The sequence below is a fragment of the Lutra lutra genome, chromosome 7 (assembly GCF_902655055.1).
Source record: "Lutra lutra chromosome 7, mLutLut1.2, whole genome shotgun sequence".
In the NCBI taxonomy this organism is placed as follows: Eukaryota; Metazoa; Chordata; class Mammalia; order Carnivora; family Mustelidae; genus Lutra; species Lutra lutra.
Window position 1 is genome coordinate 103,362,979 of NC_062284.1, and position 25,541 is coordinate 103,388,519.

Here is a 25,541-nt window from a genome sequence, read left to right on the forward strand (position 1 = left end):
ATGTTTAAAATTTTAATCTGGTGTCTTCCTTTGATATAAATGATGCAGCCTTTATTGACTTGGAATAACATACTGTAAACATGCAGTAAACGAAATATTTATCTATTTGGTTCCATCTTAGATTTGGGTTCTGTTACTGTCCTTTTATCTGTACCACACTGCAATAAACAATAAACTGTTGCCTCCCTTTGTTAGATAGATTGTTTCTATGTGATAGAATTCTGTTAATGTGTACATGGAAAGTAAGTACTCTAGGATTTTAGGAGAAGGGGGACTAGCTGTAGGAATGGTACTTGAGCTGCAAGGGTAGAACCACATGGAGGTTTGGTTTTGGTATTTATGCTCTGATTTATTGGTACTATATGCTTAACTTCCTCAGCAAGAGCACGAATTCATTTAAAGTCAGCAGATCAGTTTGTGAACACTGCTAAAGCATCCTGCATTCTCCATTCACATTTTTAAATTTAACTGGACAGTCAAATAATTTACAAAGAATAAAAAATTAACAATATAATAATCACAGTGTTTTCAGTGGGACCTCCAATACCATCATTTTTATCCTTACTCTGGACTAATAACTGTTCCCCATTTCATTAAGAAAATGGCAGCATTGTGGAAGAGTGTTTCCACAAACTTCTGTATTATATCTATCCCCTTGCCTGTGTCGGTGCCTATGGACTCTTCATTCCTTCTGTTTTTACACAAGTTTATGCTTCCATCTAAGACCACTCTCTCTGCTTGTACACCAAACCCTATTCTTGCCCTTTGAAAACATTGCCCTTCATTCTTCTGCAAGACCAGTCTTCGCTTTCTACTGGATCATCTTTGTCAGTATATTAATGTGCTGTAATTTCTTTCTTCTATTTTTAAAAATCAAAATCTCAAGCTCATATTTCCTTCTAGCTTCCATTTCATTTCTATAATCTCTTCATAGAAATTCTTCTGAAGAGTTGTTTCTACACTTGCTGGCATCCTTCTCAATTTTGAATTTATTTCAGTCAGGTTTTCATCACAGCTACTGCTTTAGCCAAAATCACCACTGATGTCTGTGTTCCTAAATCCAACAGTCACTTTCTAGTTTTCATTGTACTTTATTACCAATGCCATTTGGTAAATTTGATCCATCTCTCCTTCTTCATACACCATTTATTTAGCCACCAGGGTAGCATGCTCTTGATTTTTGTTAATTGACTTTAGGTATAATTCATGTGCAGAATACTCCTAAATTTGTATCTCCAGCTTGCATGTCTCACCTGTCACCCACTCTTTTGTTTAGCTGTCTCCTAGACATCTCCACCTGTTTAAAACCTATCTCCTGATCTTCAACCCCAATCTTGTCCTTTCCACATTTCCCTCATCTCAGTAAAGGGCAGTTCTGTTATTTTTGGTGTTGTCTAAAATCTTTGGAGTTGACTTTTTTTTTTTGGCTGATTCTCTCACACCCCACAGTTTAGTCCTTATCAAATCATCTTGTCTCTACCTTCAAAATGTAGATAATTTGACAACTTCTTATTAATAGCCCCCATGCCACCAACTTGCCTAGCTAGAGATGAAGAGTGTGTTAATCTCCTCCATCACTTTCACTATGTTCTAAGAGTTGCCTTGTCCCTGTTTGTTGTTCCACCTAAGTGTCCCTGTCTGCATTGACTTAATTTACTCTCATCAGATCTCTTTGGCCTAGCGAAATAGTAATTTTATTTTTTAAAAAGATTTTTTTAATTTCTTTGACAGAGAGAGATCACAAGTAGGCAGAGAGGCAGGCAGAAGGAGAAGGAAAAGCAGGCTCCCTGTGGAGCAGAGAGCCCGATGTGAGGCTCGATCCCAGGACCCTGAGATCATGACCTGAGCTGAAGGCAGAGGCTTAACCCACTGAGCCACCCAGGTGCCCCGAAATAGTAATTTTAATGGGCTTCCTTGTATCTATGTTTTATGTATCCATTGGATTTTAAATTTTATATTTTTATTTGTAAATGTTCTGATTGATTCATATCTACCCAGTTAACTTTTGGTAGTTTCAGTTCTTTTCTTATTTTCCCAATTCCCTCTTACTGTGTATGTTGTAATCTATTGGTTCCAGTATCTTAAATTTTTAGGGATCTAATTACTTACTTTGTTTTTGTTGCCTCTTGCTCATGGTGGCTTATCTTGTGTTCTGTCATTTTGGATTGTGAACTCTTAATTTGGATGACAGTCTTTGGGTATCTTGAGGAGCCTAGCTTGAGAGAGCATTCCACCAGAGAGGGTGTGTGCGTTTATTTCTGGCCGTAGGCACTGTGGACACCACCATCTTGGGACCACTTAAATTTTTTGGCTTCATAGTCCAAGATATGTGGGTTTTTGGGACCTTAAGAGCTTTATAAGAAAAGACCCCTGGAGCCAGGGCAGAAGGGGACCAAAAGTCAAGAATCTGTTTCATTTTAGTGCTTTATTATACTGCTATTCATTGGTCTTAATTTATTTTGGCTTAGGATATATTTGGACTGTAACGTGCGGACTGTAACGTGCAGCCTGTATTTGAAGGTTAGCAACAACACAATGCCTACTCTTAAATTTTAGCAAGAAGAGTTCGGAAAAATTATAGATACTTCTGTTGTGGAATGAAATCTGATTAAATACTTGTCCACCAATAATAGACTTTTTATCACTGTACTTTCCATAAACCATTTTTCATAAAAAATTAACTTGTTCATTTAAAAAACGTAAGATGTTATTATGGATTTAAAGGAAGGGAGACATGGTGTGAGTAGTGGCATGTTTGGAATGCAGATGATTTAGATTCAGTGCAACCAGATTACAGATCTCTTTTTTACTTATGAACAGTATTTTTATAAAGAATCTGTAATAAGAGCTTTTAGTTTAGGCTTCACAGCTACTTACAGAATTGTAGCTATGTTGTATACTGAATAAAGCTCCTATAAGCTACTCTGAGTGTCTGTATATATTTTAAAGGTGTGTTCATTTAGTTGTCCAGACAGTATTGATTTATATAGGAACTTTAATGAAATTTAGTATTCCTAGGTTGAGAACTATCTTTCCCTCAATTGATTGCTTTTTTACAATGTGCCTGCTTACTACTATGTTTAGTGTATATCAATGGAGAAAAATTGACTTTGAATTTGTTTGGATCTTAGTCTAAATTTTGTTATTGTTTTCCCAGTAATTCTTTGAGTCATCCCAGTTAACACAATTTTATCAACTTATGAGCAGAATTTATAAAATTAGTTTGTTTTTTTCTTTTTGGATATCCTTTGTTTTAAATCTTTTTAGGTTAAAGATAAATGATGGCAGAAACAAGAGTAACTGAAATGCTATGGTGGTAAGAAAGTAGAATTTAAAATCTTATATTTACTTGAAATTCAGTAGTATACTGATCAAATTCTTTTTGTTTTCCCTCCTTATAACATGTAACCAATTCCTTTTGTGCTTACGTAAACCTATAAGAGTGTAATGTGCATTCAAGATGGTTACTTAAATTTCTGTTTTAATGTAGAAGGATTTAAAACTTGCAGGGGTTAGAGGCATTCAAAAACCCACATTTAACTTGACTGCTCCAAAACTTAACTACTAATAGCCTATTGTTGACTGGGAGTCTTCCTAATGACAGTTAACATGTTTTGTGTAATCTGCGATTATATACTGTATTCTTACAGTTAAAGTAAGCTAAAGAAAATAAAATATTATTAAGATAATCATAAGGAAGAGCAGATACATTTATAGCACTGTTATATTTATCAATAATGAAAGTTTATGTATTGAAAAACTCTCATAACCTGTGCATTTCAAACCTGTGGTGTTCAAGGGTCATCTGTACATTAAATATATTTATAATCTTACTCTAAAAAGTGATTCTCATTTTTCAGTATAATATCTGGTTATATCTATATGTATATAATTGTGCTCAACAGAATTTTTAGCTTTTTTGTTAGTGTAATATATTTTGCTGCATTACACTGTCTTAATTATTTTAAAATGGTGTGATTTTTTAAAGATTTATTTTAGAGATAGTGAAGGCAGGAACACTAGGGGAAGGGGCAGAGAGAGGGAGAGTCACAAGCTGATGCTTCACTGAGCTCTAGCCAGGCTTGATCTTACCACCCTGAGATCATGACCTGAGCAAAAACAAGAGTCAGTGTTCAAGGGACTGTGCCACCCAGGCATCCAAATGGTGTGATGTTTAAATGTGTAATGTTTCTGTAGATGTCCCACACTTAGATAATTTTGTTGCTTTACCATTATAAACAGTGAATCTTTTATTATGTATATAGTTTTATCCTTTTTGATTAAGTGATTTGGTTGAAATTATAATTTTTCCATTTTATTTTTTTATCATTTAAAATGTTAGGTTTTCCATTATTAATATAAAAAGAATGTTAAGTCTTCTGAAAAGTTTACAAGATTTAACTGAGTAATGGAGCTCAATTTTTGTATGAACAAATTAAGTTATAAGGACCGGTAAATGGAATCTTAAAATTATTTGATTACCATTCATAATATATACATATATACTCAGATGAAACAGAATTTTATATATTGTTTCTCTGTTCTGATGACTTTAAAAAAATTCTAAAATTCTAAGTCCTTTATTGGTAGGGCAGGGTTGAAAACTCTCATCTCTTATTCTAGAGCAGGATTTTAAGCGTGGGATTCCTGTATACTCTTTAGGGAGGCCAGAAACCTTTTGTACACCTTAGCATGTTAGACTTTTTTTTTTTTTTTTTTTTAAGATTTATTTTTCAGAGAGAGAGAGCGGTAGAGAGAACAAGCACAAGCAGGGGGAGCGGTAGGCAGAGGGAGAAGCAAGCTCCTCGTTGGGCAAGGAGCCTGATGTGGGACTTGATCCCAGGACCATGGGACCATGACCTGAGCCGAAGGCAGATGCTTAACAACGGACCAGGCATTTCTGCTCTTTGAGGAAGTGGATTGGTCTTTGTTCATTTCTTTTGGAGGATTTTAATCTAAATAAAATACTAAGGCCACTGGTATGGAATACCTTTTGAGAAGAGTTTGAGCTACATTTCTTATCCAATGGATATCTCATTCCTGTCTACCATTGGCTGTTAATTACATTCAGGTTAGAATCTGTTAAGGCTTAAGGAATGATTAGGTTCGAAGTTCATTAATATTACAAACGGAATAGTGAGGAGAAATTATTGATGCTGGTGAATTTTGCTGTCATCTCAAAACCTGAGTTGCCATTTGTCTCCGTGTTTTTTGAACTCAACAAACATTACATTGAGTTGCATATTGTGGACTGAGAAAATTTTAGCAACTTGATTCCTGTCACCCTGAGCTAAATTAACTTTGTCTCAACTTCTCCTGCCCTTTCCTTTTATTTTTCCATTGTCTTCCCCTGCCCCCACCTTTGCTCTTCTTTGTATTTCTCTGGATTTCATTCCCAGTCGCTTTTTGCCTCTTTTCTCTCCTTAAATTACTTTTTTTTTTTTTTTAAAGATTTATTTATTTGAGAGCATGTGTGTGCTTGCACTTGAGGGGGGATAGTGAGGGAGAGAATCTCATGCAAGTTCTTGCTGAGCACAGAGCCCTGTGCTGCTTGATCTCATGACCCTGACTGAGCTGAATCCAAGAGTCAAATGCTCAACTGGCTGAGTCACCCAGGTGCCCCTCTCCTTATATTACTCTTTTACCTGTGTATGTAATGTGAAGTTTCTTATTTTGATTTTTACTTATTATAGATATTGTAGTACTTATTTGCCAGTTTTAAAATAGGGAAAGAATTAAACATTTTTATGGATTTCTTTTAAACAAAGGATAAAACTAAAATGTTAAGGCAGGTGAGAGACTACAGCCATGATTCTGGCACAACTCTTTTAAAAAATCATCCTTATATATCCTATTGTTCATGAAATGTCTTGATTGTAGAGGTAAAATTATGGTTTGACACTTTAGCTTTATTGAATTGAATTTGACAAAACTTATTTTTGACAGAGACACTTTGAGAGAGGGAATACAAGCAAGGGTTATGGGAGAGAGAAGTAGGCTTCCTGCTAAGCAGGGAGCCCCACGTGGGACTCAATCCCAAAACCCTGGGATCATGACCTGAGCCAAAGACAAATGGTTTAACAACTGAGCCACCCAGGCTCCAAGTATTTACAGTTTTAATAGCAATGTTTTATTGAGTTGATATTTGCTACAATTGAACCCATTTTGATGTTGGATATTTTATGTTTTTCTCAGTTTTTCATATTATGTGTAATTCTTGCTGTGAACATCTTTATCTATGCTTTTCCTTACAAATGTCTTGGATTAAGTATCAGGATTATTGGATTAAAGAAACTCAAACATTTTCTTGACTTTAAATTTGTCTCGGTGTTCTTGTTAGGCTCTTGTAGATGTGGAAAGCAAGTTCAAGAGAAGGTGAATTGAAATTGGGTAAAGGGAATCTACTGAAAACCCAAAGATGGGAATCATGATTCTTCCAGGCTTATATGGGACCTGGAAAAGGAAATGAGAAACTCATCAGAACATTTGAGGAATGTGTGTTTCAGAGTTCTTGTGGTCTTATGGCTTCTCTTTTCCCTGAACATTTGCTTCTTACTGGGCTTGCTTTCCTAAGACCTTGGCTGCACATGGCTGCGGTTTGCTGTTCATCAAGATCTGACTTTGACCTGACCCTTTTTTCAGCGTCTATGGCTGCTGTTAAGTGCCTTTGTGTCTTTTCTTCCCCAAGTTAAAAATCTGGGTATTGACTTGTTGTTTTGTCCTTTTTCTTCCCCCAAATCCCCAGCTAAGTTGGATAGGCTATGGGTAGCCTATGGATGGTAATGTTAAAACAAACAAAAGAACAAAAATAGAACATGGTCTCTGCTCCTTGAAAGCATTTCTGGTTGACCAGTAACACTTAACAGACACAGTAAAATATGTCTAATCAATTAAAAATCTGGAGAGTTCATGAATTATCAGGGAAGAACAATTCTGTTTAGTTTCTTTTAGTATTTTGTTAGTGTGTGATTCCTGTTCCACTTCAACTTGTTAAAACCTTGTCTAAATAAGTCTAGGGTTGTGTTAATACCATTAAAAATTGCTTATGGAAGTATGAAGTGTTAACAAATGCTATTTGATTAGATTTTATTTTAGATTTATTTGACAGAACATGCAAACAGGGGAAGCAGCAGGCAGAGGGAAAAGCAGGGTCCCCATGAGCAAGGGGCCGGATTTGGGACTTAATCCCAGGACCCTGAGATCATGACCTGAGCCAAAGGCAGACTCAGGCTTAACCAGCTGAGCCACCCAGGTGTCCCTGCAAATGCTGTTTTAATCATAAAGATCAAGAGTGTGCCTAATAAACAGCTTTGTTTTCAGGTTCCAACTTGAAAAAGTATACCCCACATTTTAAAATGAGATATAAGCAAGTTGAAAGACTTAAATAATTTGCTTAAGTTTATTGTTATCAATAAAAGATTTCTAGGTCTATCTTGGCAGTTAATAGAGACCACTGTGAATAGCTTTATTTTGTCTTAGAAAATTCAAGTCCTATTAAAATCGTTCTGGTGAAGTCTTAAAATCATTAAACTCAGATTTATTCATTTTTAAAGCTGATGTTTTCAAAGGTCTAAAATAATTCTCAGAATGATTCCTCTGTTCAGGTAGAATTTTGTTTCTTTAACCATTACCTGTTTTTGAGACTTCAGTGGATAATTTAAAAACTTAAAATTCTCAGATTCATTTATACATTAAAAGCACAAAAGTTGAATTTAACCAGCTTTATCTTAAGCATGTCCTCAGGCTTAATTTTATCTGCATTCAATACCTTGCCTTTTTTCACAATAAGTTTGATAAGAGTTACAAGATTACAAACCATATTTATGTGGCTTATACATATTTATAGGAATAAGGATATCTAGAGTCTAAACATCAGAATCAGTCTTACTTTGGGGTTTAATTTTAGCTGTAACCACCTTTCAGATGAGGGATTATAGTGCCTATATTCAAGGCAGATCTAGATAACCACAGCATTACCTTTATTTTCTGTAATTATTGGGTTAATCTAAAAGTAGGACTTACTCTGTTGATTAGGCAAGGCCTCTTTTATCTTTTAGCATTTGGGAAAGATTATGATGGCCAGCTTTGTTTTTGCAGTATGTACTTTGTTTGTAGTAAGGAATACCATGAAAAAAAAAAAAGAGAAAACCATCTAATTTATAATTTATTTTAATACCAAATATTACAACCTAATATTTTGGTTTTGTCTTTATTATATTTCCGTATTTGTGACGTATCCCATTATATCATGAGGCTGTTAGTCCCTGAAATTAAGGTGCTAGGAATTTGTGAATGGGCTTAAATCTCTAAGTGAAGAAATGAGTTGCCTTCCCCCCCCCACTTAAAAGTATGGTACTATTAATGAATACTCAGTGTTTCAGTAATAGTTGATGCCTCTATTTCCACATATAGTTGTATTAACTAATGTTTAATAAAAGGAAAAAAGGTAAATACTAATAAAACGTCAAAAGTTGATATTTGGGGAAAAAAAAGTAATGGATAACTAGGTTCTTTCCCTCCCATGAGGATCTTTTCACATGATTTAAAAATAGCAGGATGTGTTACACTCTTTAGTTATTGCCACACATTTTTCTTTCATAGTGTATTTGAATTGTAGATGGCAAAACAAGAGTGTGATTTAAGCGATTAACCTGTTTAGATTGTATATCAGGTTAGATCTGAAATACTATTTAAAAGAGCAGAAATTTTGCATGTTTAATTTTTACAATACTGACTCAAGGTTGTTTTTTCCCCCCACATTTAGGTTTTATAGGATCACATTAACCAAAGCACCATGGAGTTTTATGAGTCAACATATTTTATTGTCCTTATTCCTTCAGTAGTTATTACAGTAATTTTCCTCTTCTTCTGGCTTTTCATGAAAGAAACATTATATGATGAAGTTCTTGCAAAGCAGAAAAGAGAACAAAAGCTTATCCCTACCAAAACAGATAAAAAGAAGGCGGAAAAGAAAAAGAATAAAAAGAAAGAAATTCAGAATGGGAACCTCCACGAATCTGATTCTGAAAGTGTACCCCGGGACTTTAAATTGTCTGATGCCTTGGCTGTAGAAGATGAGCAAGTTGTACCTGTTCCACTGAATGTAGTTGAAACTTCAAGTAGTGTCAGAGAAAGAAAGAAAAAAGAAAAGAAACACAAACCTGTAGTAGAAGAACAGGTCACCAAAGAAAGTGACGTGTCAAAGATTCCAGGCAAAAAAGTAGAACCTGTCCCAGTTACTAAACAGCCCACTCCCCCCTCTGAAGCAACTGCCTCAAAGAAGAAACCAGGACAGAAGAAGTCTAAAAATGGAAGCGGTATTATAATATATTCAACTATATTATATATAATTGTATTTGCTTTAATAACTTTAGAGCCTGAAATTTAGTTTGTTAGGTGTGTACACTATATTAGATACTGAGTTAGAAACCAAGAACGTTGTCCTTTTACTGTGTGTTTGCTTTTAATTGCTGATAAAATAATTGATCATAAAACAGCATAAAACCACTAAGGACCTGTAAATATCAGCAGTTAGAAACTTACATTTATTTCAACCAGTACTTTCTAATCAGTGTGATAGGAATTAAAGATGAAAAGATAAATTAGATACCACTTTTTGCCTTTGATTTTGCAAAGGTTTATGGTACAGCTTTTTTTAAACTAGGCATTACACTAGGTACTAGGACTCCAGAGATGAAAATAGTGCATTTTTAAGCTGTAGACATGAACATAAGTAATTATTATAAAATGTCTATTTAATTTTTTTTTAATTAAGTAGGCTCATGCCGATCATGAGTCTTAAACTCATGACCCTGAGATCAAGAGTCATAATTGAGCTACCAGGTGCCCCTCTTACAAACTGTTTAGAATAATGATCTTGGTTATGTCTAAACCAATGTAGTAGTTCTAAGGTGGATCACTTAGAGGATGTAATGCCTGAAATTTATCTTAGAGGTTACATAAGTACTAGCTAGTTTGGATGGTAGGGGAGGGGTGGGATAGGGTATTCCAGGTAGAGGGGTTAACAGATGTAATGAAGGGACACCTGGGTGGCTCAGTCCGTTGAGGGTCCGACTCTTGATCTCAGCTCAGGTCTTGATCTTAGGGTTGTGAGTTTGAGCCCCATCTTGGGCTCCACATTGTCTGTGGAGCCTACTTAAAAAACAAAACAAACATGTAATGGAAAGCACATAAGAAATGGTGTCATGATGTGTGAAACTGCAAACAGTTTATATGAAAGGATTTGTGTTCACCATTAAGTTGTTTGTGTCTTAACGGAGTGTTAAATTAGTTATATTGAATTTTAAATATTTGTTTGCCAACTATGATCAAGGCATGGTACTTAGAGAAATAAGAGTAAGCACCTCTATTTTAGCAGGGGGAAAGGACTTGTAATAAAAATGTGACTTGCATAAGAGATGTACAAAGTATAGAAGAAATGTCAGAAGCCTAAATGACTACTGATGGGAACCAGCGGGGAGGAGCTTTACAAGGAGGTAGTGCTTGAGATCTTCCAGAATGAATCACTTCACCCAAGCAACTAGTGGATCTCATTCCATACTGGCAGAATGTCATGTAGAAAGGCATAAAGAAGAATACGGAGTATTGTTGAACCATGAAATGTGAGGTTGGGAGTGGAAGGACACAAAGATGAAAAGATATGCAGGGGATGGGCCATGATAGTTTTCGTATATAGTGTTAAGGAGATGGGATGCTAGGTTGGCTGTTGTTGAAGATTTTCAAGCTGGTTACTTTACACGGTCACATTAATATTTTAGAACTGTATCTTTGGCAGAGCTTGAGGAGGACAAGTTTTATGGGGCAATGTTTGATGTAGATAGACTAGTTAAGTAGACTAGTGAAGAGGTTATTTTCTGAAGTTAAATTGGAGGATTGAACTATTGTGATGAGAAGAAATAGGAAGTAGATGAAAAGGGTGCCTGGCTGGCTCAGTTAGTAGTGCATTCAACTCCTGAGTCCAAGCCCCACCTTGGTCATGGAACCTACTTTGCGGGGAGATGGGGAAAGAAGAAAAGAAAGTGGATTAGAGAGGTCTACAAAGTTTAAAAAAAAAAAGATGACATGACTAATTGTATTAGATAAGGTATGATGGATTAGGAGAAGGCAGGATCAAAGCTAATTACCCAGTTCTAAGTTTCTCAGGGTTCGCATACTAAAATCATTGAGCTAAATCTGGCCTTGCTTTCTGTTTTTTTTTTTTTTTATGGTCCATGAGCCAAGAATAGTTTTTACATTTTAAATGATTTGAAAAAATTCAAGGAAGAATAATACTTTGCTAAATGTGGAAATTATATGAAATTCAAACCTCTTTGTCCATAAATAAAGTTTTTTTTGAATGCAGCCACACTCCTTCATTAACATATCTATGGCTAGCTTTCATACTACAACAATAGATGAATAGTTTTGACAGAGTCTGTGTGGTCTATAGAACCTAACCTATGTAATGTTTGGCCCTTTACAGAAAAAGTTTGCCAACCCCTGATTCGTAGATGGTTGGTAGCACTAAGACTGGGAAGGAATACTGGAGGGAGAGGGGATGTATATGGAGAAGAGAATGCCTTCAGGTTGTTTCAGGTTCCTATGAGGGGCCGCTTACCTAGGGAGCAATTTAGGATGCAATAGGACATGTAAGCGCAGAGGCATAAAGCTAGAATACAAATTCAGAAGCCTTAAGCATGACAGTAGTTGTCGAAGTTATGGCTGTAGATAAGGGCATCCAAGGAAATTATTTAAATTAAAGACTCTACCCTGAAGAATACCCCCATGAGGTCTTCTGTAGGAACAGCTCACATAGGGTCTGAAAAGGAATATTTCAAGTGTAAGAATTATAGGAGCTGATAGAGAATTTTAAATTTATTTTATTGTGGTAAAATAAATAATAACATACAGTTTACCATTTTAACCATTTTTAAGTGTATAGTTCTGTGGCATTAAATACATTTACATTCTTATGCAACCATTGCTACCAGCTATCTCAAGAACTTTTTCATCTTTCCCAACAGAAGCTCTGTACCCATTAGCCAGTAATTCCCCTTTCCCCTCTCCCCCAGACCCTGGCAGCAGCCATTCTGCTTTCTGTTTCTGTGAATTTGACTATACTAGGTTCTTCATATCTATGAAATCATATGTTATTTGTCCTTTTGTGACTGTCTTATTTCTCTTATGGAGAGGGGAGAATTTTAGGAGGTAGAAAGTAGTAGTGTAGAATGCAAAATAGAAATCAAAGAAGAATTTAAGGATATTGGTAGAGTATAGCATTTGGGACACTAGGTGGCTGTGTAAACTCTTTCATGGATATAATGAAGGAGATAAAAATCAGGTCTCAGATGAGAAATGATTGGTAGAAAAGGAAGTACAGATCATTCTTTTGTCAATATTAGAAGGAAATGGGTGTGGGAAGCTAGGAATTATAGTGGTGGGAAGGGTTTTATTTTTTTAAGATGGTAGAGATTTGAGCATGCACATAGGCTGAGTAGATTAAGAGTGGCTCAGAAGTGGGAGGTAAAAGAAGGAGCAAGTACTTAGAAATCTTGATAAAGTTAAAAACAGGTGTAACCGTAAGAAAACTAGAATGATGTTTACAGTAGAGAGTTTCAAAATTTGAAGGTAAAGCATTTAGGGAATTATTCATTAGTAATTGAATTTTCTGTGTTTGCTAATTATTCATTAGTAATTGAATCTTCTGCATTGTTGGCTGTGATGACTTTTCATTTATTTTCAATAAAGATGATCAGGATAAAAAGGTGGAAACTCTTCTGGCACCTTCAAAAAAGCAAGAATCATTACCCCTCCATCAAGAGACTAAACAAGAAAGTGGATCAGGAAAGAAGAAGGTTTCTTCAAAGAAGCAAAAGGCAGAAAATGGTGAAATATGTAGATATATATTTTATAAACACTAATCCTAGAGAAGTACACTAGGACAAGGACCCTAGAGACCTTGCGTGCTCTTTAATTCCCAGCTTAACGTGTACTATAACAACTATTAATGCTAATACAAGTCCAGGGATCTCTTGAGCTTTGGGGTTTTGTAGTGCTTTGACAGATGGCCAGGGTCTAAGTTTGTGATGAGGAAGTTAATCTGAAATTTAAAAAGGACAAAGCATTTATTAAATATTCTCATTCTTAATAGAGTCTTGGAAATAATGTAAATAGCATACAAATCATAGAAGAACAGTATTCCTGAAACATTTGTACTTTTAAATATCACTTAAAGATTTTGCTGGGGTCATTGACTAGATCTGTCATTATCCTATAGTCCCAATTTCCTAAACATAGCTTGCATGTATATATAGGAAGCATCCAAGTAAGAGTGATGGAGCAATTTTTATGGGTTCAGAATTGTCTAGAGAAGGCAGTTAAGAAATGAATGTAGATTAAATGGTGATATTCAAATAATACTGGGCTGTGATATCAACTCTTGCTAGAAGATAGTATAATTGGGAAGGAAAAAGATGAAATTCTATTATTTGTATTAAAATTATAATGTATCAAGCAACCAGATAGAAAATATACTACCCTCAATAGAAAAATACTACCCTCAAATATTTGATGATATTAAATATTTATTAAAATTTTAAATAAAAAACTATATGTACCCCAAGTTTTTTTTTTTTTAAAAGAAGTAGAGAGAGATTTCCATATGTGTGTGGAAGTTTATATCTTTGGTCACCAGACATCAGACCTTAATTTTGAAACTCTTAAAGTTCTTCCCATTAAAATCGGGAACAAAGTGTAAGGAGGGTTTCTACCTCCACTTTTAATGTTGTTTTGCAAATTTTAACCAGTTTAGTAAGATGTGCCATGGAAATTATAGGCATAACTTTTAGAGATGAGATGATATCTGCAAGGAACAGTGACTGATTCTTGTACGTAGAAAGTGACTCAATTAAAAACTAGCAATTGCAGTAAGAATTTAGTAAAGTACCAATATAAATACAGATTAATGGTTTTCCTTGGGCACTCATTAAATGTGGATGGATTTTTGGTTAAAACAGGAAGAAAATGAGAACTAACTAAAATGTAAAGGATGTAGAAGAAGAAATCTAAGATACAATTAAAAAGATATGCTAAATTACTTTTAGATAACTTAAATGATTTACTATAAAATAATATTGAACGGGTACTGCTTTAATTAGACTGTTTTGACTTGTTAAATGATAAAAGAGGAATTTAAAGCCAAGTTGGTGTTAGATATTTGAAAATAACTGCATTTATCATTAAACTTAAATGTGTGTGCATGTCATTAATTACTGTTACATAAAGCAGTGAATAATTGTAATTTTGTTGAATTCATATTGCAGTCTTGGTAGATGAACCCCTTATTCATGCAACTACTTATATTCCTTTGATGGATAATGCTGATTCAAATCCTGTGCTTGATAAGAGAGAGGTTATTGATCTAATTAAACCTGACCAAGTAGAAGGAATCCAGAAAACGGGGGCTAAAAAATTGAAGACTGAAACTGACAAAGGTACACATGGCATGCAACAGTTTGTTGTATTGAAGAAACACATTTTTGAGTTCTGGTGGAGTTGAGGAAATTTTCTCATAGAAATAATGAATTGTAAAAGAATAATAGAATCTTTGTACTAAAAGGCTTATTGGTGGTTTCTAGTCCAGTCTGCTAAGTTTTGTAGAGCTGGACTCTTGAATTTGACTAACCTAAGATCTCACAGTTGTTTTGCTTTGGCTGTTGTCTCTTGTGAGGTTTCTATGTTAATTCACAACCATCTTTTACTACTACTTTCTTAACAGACTTTTTTTTTTTTTTTTTTTTTTTAAGAGCAGTGTGATAGCTTCACAGCATAATTGAGTGAAAAGTACAGAGAATTCCCATATACGTGTTGTCCTCACACATGCACACATCTGATTTTTTAAACTTACATGTTACTGAACTGTTAAAACTCTGGGCTTCTTTGGGTCTAATGGGTTGCAGTTGCTTTTTAAAAAGAGGAAGTTTGTACTTGATATTAAGAGCTCCCTGGGGAAATTGGTGAATCAGGGGATGCTTGATGCATGGATTTTTTTTTAAATGTCAAGATTGTTTGTATTTATATAATATTTATAAAATTAGATTTTCTTTTTGTAATTATCTTTGTGCTTATTTTCTCCTGTAAAATTTGATTCATACGTCATGAGTATTAAATGAGAATGTTTTTGAACATATCTGGTATAGATATTAGCATACTAGACATTTGAATGTTTTTAAAGTGAGGGCTATTGGCACTTTAAAGTATTCCACAATTTGACCAAATTTTTAGTTAATGTGATTATTCCATAGTATATTAAAGATGATGAACACTTTTTTCTCTCTTGACTGGAAAACATTTTTTGTTGTTTGACCTGAAATGTAAATCTGTTTTCTCTTGGTTATTGACTTCTGGGTCAAGAAATTTTGATGCTTATCTTTGCTGAAGTTATTACTTGTGTTTCTCAAATGCCAACTCTTTATTTTTTTAAAGAAAATGCTGAAGTGAAATTTAAAGATTTTCTTCTGTCCTTGAAGACTATGATGTTTTCTGAAGATGAGGCCCTTTGTGTTGTAGACCTGCTAAAGGAGAAGTCCGGTGTGATACAGGATGCTTTAAAGAGGGTAAGCATATTTTTAATCATGGGCATATTTGGGAACAGAGATGAGAAGTTTATCGAACAAGGATTCCCCGACTCTCCGTTGGTTAGGCGTCCAGCTCTTGGTTTTGGCTCAGGTCATGATCATGGGGTTGTGAGATTGAGCCCCATGTCAGGCTCTGTGCTGGATGTAGAGCCTGCTTGAGAGTCTCTCTCTCCCTCTACCCCTCCTTCTCTGCTTGCACTCTCCAACAAAAACAAACAAAAAAAAGTTCGCCAAATAAGATTTTTGTTTAGAGGAATAAATTCACATTCCTATAGTTCATACTCCAAAGCACAGTCACATTTAATTCCAGAATGGCTTCAGAAATTATTTCTTATATCCATACTAATCATTATACTTATTTTGTCAGGTGTTGAGTCATCTGATATTTTGACAAAAATGAAGTGCTTATAATGAGTAAGATGATTTGATGATTTATAGGACATTAAAGTCATTTGGCACTTAACCTTGCTTTGCTCTGCTTGGAAGTATTGAAGGCAAGGTCAGGTGATTTCTGGGTAGACTATATGGAATGTTTCCGTGACTCAGGATAGCATACTTCAAAGAACCTGGGAGTGTGTATGTGTGTATATGTATGTATATGTATATGATATCATACTTCTAAAATAAGTGATTTGGATGGTAGAATTTCTGCTATGACTGACTAAAATTTGTTAAAAAGAAACCAAAACACCACCACAAGAACAACAACAACAACAAAAAACAAAACAAACCCCCCAACAAAAGACAATCCATCGAGTTAATATTTAATTTCTCATGAGTCATGCTCACTGTATTTTCATGTATACTGTGTCATACTGAGAAAGGTGACAAGTTTTCAAGTGTTACTTGTGTGAGATAGGATGACATGGTGTCTGATACTCAATATTAGATGTTGGACTTAACTGTTCTTATTCTAAACACCCACATACTAACACACACACAGCTAACCACTTACCTGCTTTAAAACCATGAATGGCTTCCATTTTTTCTTCAGTCCAAGCCATCCCCCTCACCTGATTACTTTTTAGTAGTCTCCTAGTTGATGTGTCTGTATCATTTCCTCATAGAAAGCTAATGTGAATTTCCCTGTCTAAATTGTTCTCTCTACTATTCTTTCTTCTAACTATATGGACTTTTTTGTCATAGCATTTATCATAGCATATTAAGTCTATACTTCTGAGGATCTGTTGACAATGTATTTTACAACTCTGGCATTTTATAATGCTTTTTGAAGGGTCTCCACATGGTGCCAGCAATGGCCTAGAGTAAACAAGGAATTCCAGGGTTAATCAGGGTATGTGTGGTGACTGTGTGTGACTTTGGATACAAAATCAGACTATTCGGTTCCAAGAAACTTTCTTGAAATTCTTATTTGAAGAATTTGCCCTTTCGTTTACTTTATTTTAATTGGGTAAGTGTATATCTTAAAAGGGTTCTTAGTTATTTGTGGGGATAAGGGAAAAGCCTCTAGCTGAAGTTACTATGCCTAATGTTTGAAATTGCTACTTTTTAAAATTGAAAATAATTGTTTTAATTGTTCTTTTCTGAGGATGTTGGTGGTGGCTTATGGGGGCAAGAATAATTATTTTATTGTCTGAGATTGCTTTGAACTTTAGAGACTGGGTGGTAAATGAGCCTCCCCTTGATAGCTGTTTTAGGTAGGCCAAAGAGGAAGTTGGGTACTCTTAATGATAGCGTTTTAAAATAGAGTATTTTGCAGCTTCACATTTTTCCCCATCTTTGGAACTATTTGGTTTTTTGTAAAATGTTCTGGAACCACTGGAGTGGTTCTGTAGAGATTCAGTATCTTTGTCCTCTGTGACTGCAAAAGTAAGTTTAGTTTCTCCCTTTTAGTAACTGCCTTGATCAGACCTTTTAAGAGATGGCAGGGTTCTAGGTATAAATAAATCCCCACACCTAATAAAGATTGCTCCAGGTAAAGGGTGAAGGTAAGTGCAGGAGTACCACCATAGGATGGAGATAGAGGAGTTAGAGGACTTGCTCACCAGTTGGATATGGTAACTAAAGAAAGGTCTAGAATGAATGCTTATTATTCCTTGAGTAACTGGATAGATTGTGGTGATAGTTGTATTTATGAACGCTTTGCTGAGCAGGAGAGTGTAGAGGATTGTGAAAAATTTTTGGAAGTTTTAGGCATCCTTTGGATCATTTAAGTGGGTATATTCATTTCACAGTTGAATATATATTTTCTAGAGTTGAAAAAAGATTACTTAGGGTGTGACTTAGGAAAGTAATCTATCTCCAATGCACATGGTAAATGTGTGATGTGGGGAGTGCTAAGAAGGTTTAAGAATGAGCCCTGAGAAACACCAACATGTAAAGATTAGGTAAAGCCACCACAAAGGATATGAAGAGGAGCAGCAACACAGGAGACAGTGGAATCACAGATGCTTAAGGCAGATAGAGAGTTCACAGGTGAGGGGGAAAAGTCAGCAGTGACATGCTTTAGAGAGATCAAGGAGGATTAGGATGGAAAAATTGGATGTGATATCCTCAGTGAAAGCAGTTTCATTGGAGTATTAGACTGTAAATAACTATTGAATAAATAGGAAAGGTGATAATGTGTCCAGTTTGAATAACCTTATATGGGAAGAGGAGAATAAGCGCTAAAGGGGTTGCAGAGTTGAAGAGGAGATTTTATGTTGTGTGCATGTGTGCTTGCATGTGTCTTTATCTTTAAAGTACAAGACACTTGTGTTTTATATTAGACCTAGGTTAATATATTGGTTTTAGAGTCACATTTCCTGGTCAAATCTGAGTTCTGCCACATTGAGATTTATTTGCCTTTAGGTAAGTGACTTAACCTGAGTGCCTTAGTTTCCTTATTTCCCAAATGGGAATGATAATCAGGTTTTGAAATTAAATGAAATAATATATAGTAGGTGCTTAGAGTTCCTAGCATATAGTAAATGCTCAAAAATGTTAACTGTTAATGTAATTATTAGAAAATATTTGATTTGATTTTAGTTGATTATTAATTTCTTAGTGTTGGCCTTTAGATATACTTGCCTTAATTATGTGATTTTCAACTTTAAATTTTAATTCTTTTGACTCTATGCTATATAACAGGATGAAGTCTGCCTACTTAAATTTTTTCCTATACTTTCTCCTTTTTGCCTCTAAACTTTTGTTAATTATAGCATTTGTTTGTCAGATACTTAGAATACTTAATGTTTGTTTTGTGACCGTAATTTTCATGTTTGTTTTAGTCATAGTTTTACAGATTAATGGTGGGTTTAAAGCTTGATAACTGTTTTTGGACATAGATTCTGTATTCGTTTCTTGGTTGGCTGAAGTTATTTTTCTTGAAATTTTTTCAAAAAGGGCTCATAGGAACTATATTTTCCAAATTCTGGCAGATTAAAAATGCCTTTTTTGGTCATTATATTTGAATGATAATTTGGTGGGGTGTAATATATCTGGGATATATCTTGAGAATTTTTCACTCTTGCTTTACTATTCTCTACTCATATAGCTGGATAGAGGTCTGAAACCACGCTGAATTTTGCACTCTTTTCATGTATTTTTGTTAGACTACACACTCAGAATAAAAACATCCTTTGGGCAATCTTCCCAAGTATTTATTATTTATTGGACTTTACCAGTGTCCACCTACTATACAAACATCAAGGGATTCAGCTTCTTTTAAGTTCAGCAGTAAATTTAATACTGTTTTGGCCTTGACACCTGTGTCCTCTTTCAGGACATTTATCTTTGGATAAAGCATGTCTTTTCAGTCATGAGATTTGTCCCTTTAGCATAATTGAAATAATGGGTATTGATTAAGTATATGCCAAATCTTTACCTGTTGTCTTTATCTTTCACATTTTAATCCTTTAAAAAAAAAAAAGCTTTTGGTTTCTTTTTCTTTCTTATTTACTTTTCTCCATCCTGGATGCTGTGTCTTACCGTAGTTCAACAGCGTGTCTTTTTCTGTTCTCTGCTTCTAGTTGGATTTTACTTCTCAGGTGGTGTAATCTTTACTTCCGGTTTGGGTTTTGCCAGCTCATATTTCATCTCATTCTCTGGTCTTTCTTTGAGCTTATCTATTCTCATGAGCTCTGTTCTTTGCTGTTGTTTTTCCAAAAGTGACTGCTGTAAGATTTTTAAAAATCATGGCAATATTTTTTGACACAATTTTGTCTGCTCTTTTACAATCCTTTTTTTGGTGTTTTTTCTTCATTTGTTGCTTATTTTTGTTATTTTCCTTCCGTTTTTCATGTATCTTGCATAGACTCTATTTTCTTTTAAAGATTTTATTTTGAATATTTTATTTATTTATTTGAAGAGAGCACAGAGGGAGAGGGAAAAGCAGGCTCCCTGCCAAGCAGGAAGCCCAGTGTGGGGGCTGGATCCCATGACCCTGGGATCATGACCTGAGCTAAAGTCAGATGCTTACCAGACTGAGCCACCCAGACGCCATGACCCTGTTTTCTTTTTAAATCAGTACTCTTAGTGAGGGTTGGATCAGCTCTGTGCCTGGAGATTGATAATGAAAGGACCAAGGGTAGCTGTTGTTTTCCTCAGGCTGTGTGTGAAAATAAATTCTTTTAGCCTTTCCATCTTCCCAGATAAAAGACTTCACTACTATGGGGCACATGGGTGGCTCAGTTGGTTAAGTGTCTGCCTTCTGCTGAGGTCATGAGCCCAGGGTCCTGGGATCGATTTCTATATTGGGCTCTCTGCTTAGTGGGGACTCTGCTTCTCCCTCTGTCTGTCCCTTCCTGTGCTTGTGTGCTCTCTCTTTCTCTCTGTCAAATAAATCATAAGAAAAAAAAAAGACTTCACTGTGGAGTCTCACTATAGAGAATTTCTCTCGACTCTTTCTCACTAGCTGCTCTCTTTGTAAAGTTTGTCTGATTTCTTCTTTCTTGCTTCTTGAGCTCTCCTTCCTTCTGTCTTTGTTCCTGATGTCAAGTGGAAGATTGTTGGTTTTTCCTTTCAGGATATGCTGGTTAATTTCAGAGAACTAGGCACCGGGGCACTTCTATAGTCTTGTGTATTTTGACAGGGTTGTCAAGCACTTGTATTTGATCTGCACTAATTTTGGCAGTCTTTTCTGATGTACGTTTTGATATTACAGATGATTGTTTCATTTTGGTTGTTCTCATTTTGGTTTCATATTCCTCTTTTGATCTTTTAGGAAGAGAAGAAGGAGATTGCTATCTTGACTCTGGGTTTAAAACTGGAGACTTAGAATTCTTTGTAAAAAATTTATTTCTTGGTTGATATGTATCCTATTGTATGCATCAGAATATAGAATGATACAGTGACTTTCATGAATGTTATTTCATTGAGTAGTACTTGAACATGATTCTGCTTTATATGTAATTGTGAACTCTGCATTGGCCTAAGAACACTTTATTAGATACTTCATTTTCATAATTTTCAGTAGCTCATGTTCACTCTTACTAATTCTGTATTGATTTCCTAATTGTAGTCAAGTAAAGGAGAATTGACTGCACTTGTACATCAGCTTCAAGAAAAAGACAAGTTACTTGCTGCTGTGAAGGAAGACGCGGCTGCTAGTAAGGATCGGTGTAAGCAGTTGACTCAGGTGAAGACATTCTTGGATTTAACGGTTATGTGTTCTGAATCAAAAGCAGTGAGGGATTTCAGAAATTGTCTGTAATCACAGATTGAATTATTTGTTATAGCAAATTTATACCCAGTAAGAGTCAATTTCTTACAGAATTATGGTGGTGATTTCTCACTTTTTCATATTGTAACCTACAGTTGAATTACAAATTTAAAATAACAGTACTCCTAAGTATATTAATTTCAAATAACAGAAGCATTTGGGCATTGGGGGCATGTTTCAGTTGGGTCTGACCTATAATTAGTCTCTAAGGAAGCATAGAACTGGTTATTTAAATCCAGTAGGATAAATGTGGAACTCTTAATAGGTGATTTTATTTATAAAGGTTCTTGTGATAAATATAATTTTTAATCAATGAAGTTCTTCAAACCCCAGATATTTTACTCTGAGAGATTAAAAAAAAACAAAAAACCTTTAAAAATTATGTAAAGATCATGTGAAATGATAAAAATTTCTAATTAGAAAATAATTGCTGGGGATGTAATGTACAGCATGGTAACTATAGTTAGTAATACTGTGTTATGTATTTGAAAGTTGCTAAGAAAGCACATCTTAAAGGATCTCATCATGAGAAAAAAAATTTGTAACTATAGTGGTGATGTTAACTAGACTTATTGTGATCATTTTGCAATATATATAAATATTGAACCATGTTGTATATCTGAAACTTACATAATGTTCTGTGTTAATTATATCTCCAAAAAAAATTAGGTAGACTGAGAACATAATTGAAATTCTATGGAAAAATATGGTCTTATTCCTCCTGAAGTACTTGTTTCTCCTTTTAGGAGTTAAATACAGTAAATGAGGTTTTTTTTTTTTAATCTTTCATAAAGCTACTTGATGACATTATGAGGATGGCCTCATTTGAATATAATACCTTTTATGTGAATTTGAAGTAAATAAAAGTTAATGGAAAAACTTGGTCAGATTAAGATTAATTGAAGTTGTTACTCAATAAATGTTACTAAAATAGCATGTTTCCTTAAGATTACACACTTTAGTACAGTTTTATGTGGCTATAATTTTCAGACTATAATTTAAAAATTAAGACGTTATCCACTTTGTAGAATTCATTGAGCTATATACTTATGACGTGTGTACTTTCTTCCTAAGTGTATTATATACATCAGTATAACACTTTGCAGATATAAGTAAATTATGGGTGGAAACCATCAGTCCATACAGTCCATAAAAGTTTTAAGTTTTGGGGGGGTGCCTCAGTGGCTCATTTAGTTAAGCGTCCCACTCTTGATTTTGGCTCAAGTCATGTCTCAGAGTTGTGAGATTGAGTTGTGTCCCATCCTGGGCATGGAGCATACTTAAGATTCTCTTTTCCCTCTCGCTCTGCCCTACCTCCACCCGCCACCCCTGCATGGGCGCATATATTCACTTCAAAAAAAAAGTTTAAAATTTTTCAGTTTCTTAGAGGAGGGAGTATAAACTGATGATGTCTTCAGGTAACTTTAAAGTTGGTTGGCTCTCTTTTACTTTGGTAATATTTGTTCTAGGGGTTCATAATAGTTGGAATACAAAATGAAATCACCCTTTTAAGATTTGATTTGGGAAGATAATAAAACTTGGAGTTCTGATTTTTTACTTTTCCTTCTTCCAATCTTCCATTCTACTATAAACATCTTTTATCTTTTCTCTTAGCAAAGAGATGACTTTTTTTCTCTGCTAGGTTATTTTTTTTAAGGTCTTTATCTAAACCCTAATTATTTTGCCTTAAAGCTATTCTTTCTTATAATCAAGTTAGAATGTAGGAATTATTCTAGGTTCAGCTCTTTAACTCTTAGACCAGAAAGTAGATTTGGAATAAGAGTAGATGGAACAACAAAGTGTTTATGAAAAGTAACTGATGTAAAGCTAGATGCAGGTAAGATGCAGAGACAATTTCTTTTTTAAACCTTTGACCTCAAGCATGTACTTATTTCAAAATTCATGATTGTCTTACATCAGTTTTGCTGATGCTAAAAATGTTTTTTAAAATTATAATCTTATGGTATTATTTTTAAATAAGTTTTCATAATATTTTTTCTGGTTTATTCTTCTAGGAAATGATGTCAGAGAAAGAAAGAAGCAGTGTGGTTATAGCAAGGATGAAAGATCGGATTGGAACGTTAGAAAAGGAACATAATGTATTTCAAAACAAAATGCATGTTAGTTATCAAGAGACTCAGCAGATGCAGATGAAGGTATCTTTTTATTTTTTGAAAACAAAATGAAATTTTGCATTCATTAATTAGCAAACTTTAGGTGCCTAATATGTGCAAGGGTATGTGCTGGGCAATGGTACAGTGACTAGTTAAACTGGCTTCCTGTCTGTAAGTAAGCACCTTTTTGAGGTAGGTATGAGGCAGAGGCTCGAAACTGACAAGTAAATACTCCATTACAATGTAGTAGTCCTGCCTTATCCCTTTTCACTTTCTGTGGTTTCAGTTACCATGGTCAACTGTGGTCTGGAAGCAGATGATTCTTCTGACATACTGTCAGAAGGTCAGTAGTAGTCTAACACTGTGTCACGGTGCCTACGTCACTACCTTCCGTCTCCTCATGTAGGCATTTACTATCTCACATCATCACAAGAAGGGTGAATGTGGTGTAATATATTGGAGAAAGAGAGATCACCTTCATGTAACTTTTATTACAGTGTATTGTTGCACTTCTGTTTTTAGTTACTAATCTCTTAACTGTGCCTAATTTATAAATTAAAGTTCGTGATATGTATGTATGTATGTATATATAGGGAAAAGACATAGTATACCCATGGTTTAGTACTCTGCAGCTTCAGGCATCTACGTGGGGATCTTGGAAGGTACTACCTGTGGATGGGGGGGATTACTGTAGAAGTAAGCAGTGGATGCTTTGGAACTATTGGGATGGGGAGTAGGGAAGAGGAGGATTATAGGGAAAATTTATTAGAAATGATATGCAGACTGTGTTGAATGTTTTAAAACAATTAGGCATTATCAGGTAAAAGAGTGAAGAAATGGGCAGTGAGTTACTGGTGTGATTCCTTAGTCCCATCCCTAGAGGTGATTGTTCAGTGAGTCTTATTTTGGGGCCCAGGATGGAACTTTTTAAAGTTTTTTATTAACATGTAATGTATTATTAGCCCCAGGGGTACAGGTCTGTGAATCGCCAGTTTTATACACTTCACAGCATTCACCGTAGCACATACCTTCCCCAGTGTTCATAACCCAACCACCCCTCCCACCCCCCAGCAACCCTCAGTTTATTTTGTGAGATTAAGAGTCTCTTATGGTTTGTCTCCCTCTCAATCCCATCTTGTTTCATTTTTTCCTTCCCTACCCCCCACAACCCCTAGCCCTGCCTCTCAAATTCCTCATATCAGGGAGATCATATGATAATTGTTTTTCTCTGATTGACTTATTTCCCTCAGAATAATACCCTCTAGTTCCATCCATGTCGTTGCAAATGGCAAGATTTCATTTCTTGCGATGGCTGCATAGTATTCCATTGTGTGTGTGTGTGTGTGTGTGTGTGTGTGTGTGTGTATCACATCTTTTTTTTTTTAAATTTATTTATTTGACAGGACAGAGAGAGAAAGAATAGAAGCAGAGGGAGTGGGAGAGGGAGAAGCAGTCTTAATGCTGAGCAGGGAGCCCGATATGGGGCTCGATCCCAGGATGCTGGGATCATGACCCGAGCGGAAGGCAGACGCTTAACAACTGAGCCACCCAGGCACTCCTATACCACATCTTCTTTATGCATTCATCTGTTGATGGACATCTAGGTTCTTTAGGATGGAGCTTTTTAATGAGTGCATCCCAAGTGTTTTTGATAGAGGTTGCCCAGTGATAACAGTTCATAAGAAATGCAGTAGAAGTTGTGTTTGGAAATCAGGGGTAGAGTGAGGAAGAGATCTAGAGATGTAAATAGAGGCCCTGTCTTAAAGGGCCTTATATACCTGAAGACTGGGGAGCCACTAAAAGAGTTTATGGAACTCAGCAGTGTGATTATACTGGTATTTTTAGTTATTATTCTGGTAGCAGTATGGAGAGTGGAATGAGATAATTGCAAGGCTTTTGCAGGAATCCAGGTCCGAGAACAAGGGCCTAAAATCAGATGTTGACAATGAGGGGTTGAGTTTAAGTGATACAGAAGAGTTAGTAGATGGAACTTAGTGATGGAGTGGAGGAGAGAGCGAGAGAGAGAGCTGATAACGAAGGGTGAGGACTCCTAAGGTTTTGGCCAAGTGACTTGTCTCTTGTCTTACTTCCACCTCTCTTCTTTCAGCATTTCAGAAGGTTCAGTTCTTA

General features: G+C 35.3%; 1 protein-coding gene across 4 annotated transcripts in view; it reads left to right on the forward strand.

The window, feature by feature from the left end:
- KTN1 (kinectin 1) overlaps positions 1 to 25,541 on the forward strand; it is a 108,192-nt gene that overhangs the window by 23,998 nt on the left and 58,653 nt on the right. For all 4 annotated transcript variants that reach the window (XM_047736088.1, XM_047736089.1, XM_047736090.1 and 1 more), the window contains exons 2-7: positions 8,765 to 9,317; positions 12,748 to 12,885; positions 14,322 to 14,492; positions 15,484 to 15,614; positions 21,097 to 21,213; positions 23,313 to 23,453. In XM_047736088.1, the coding sequence (XP_047592044.1) occupies positions 8,795 to 9,317; positions 12,748 to 12,885; positions 14,322 to 14,492; positions 15,484 to 15,614; positions 21,097 to 21,213; positions 23,313 to 23,453 (1,221 nt within the window). In that variant the 5' untranslated portion in view covers positions 8,765 to 8,794. The remainder of the gene's footprint in view (positions 1 to 8,764; positions 9,318 to 12,747; positions 12,886 to 14,321; positions 14,493 to 15,483; positions 15,615 to 21,096; positions 21,214 to 23,312; positions 23,454 to 25,541) is intronic.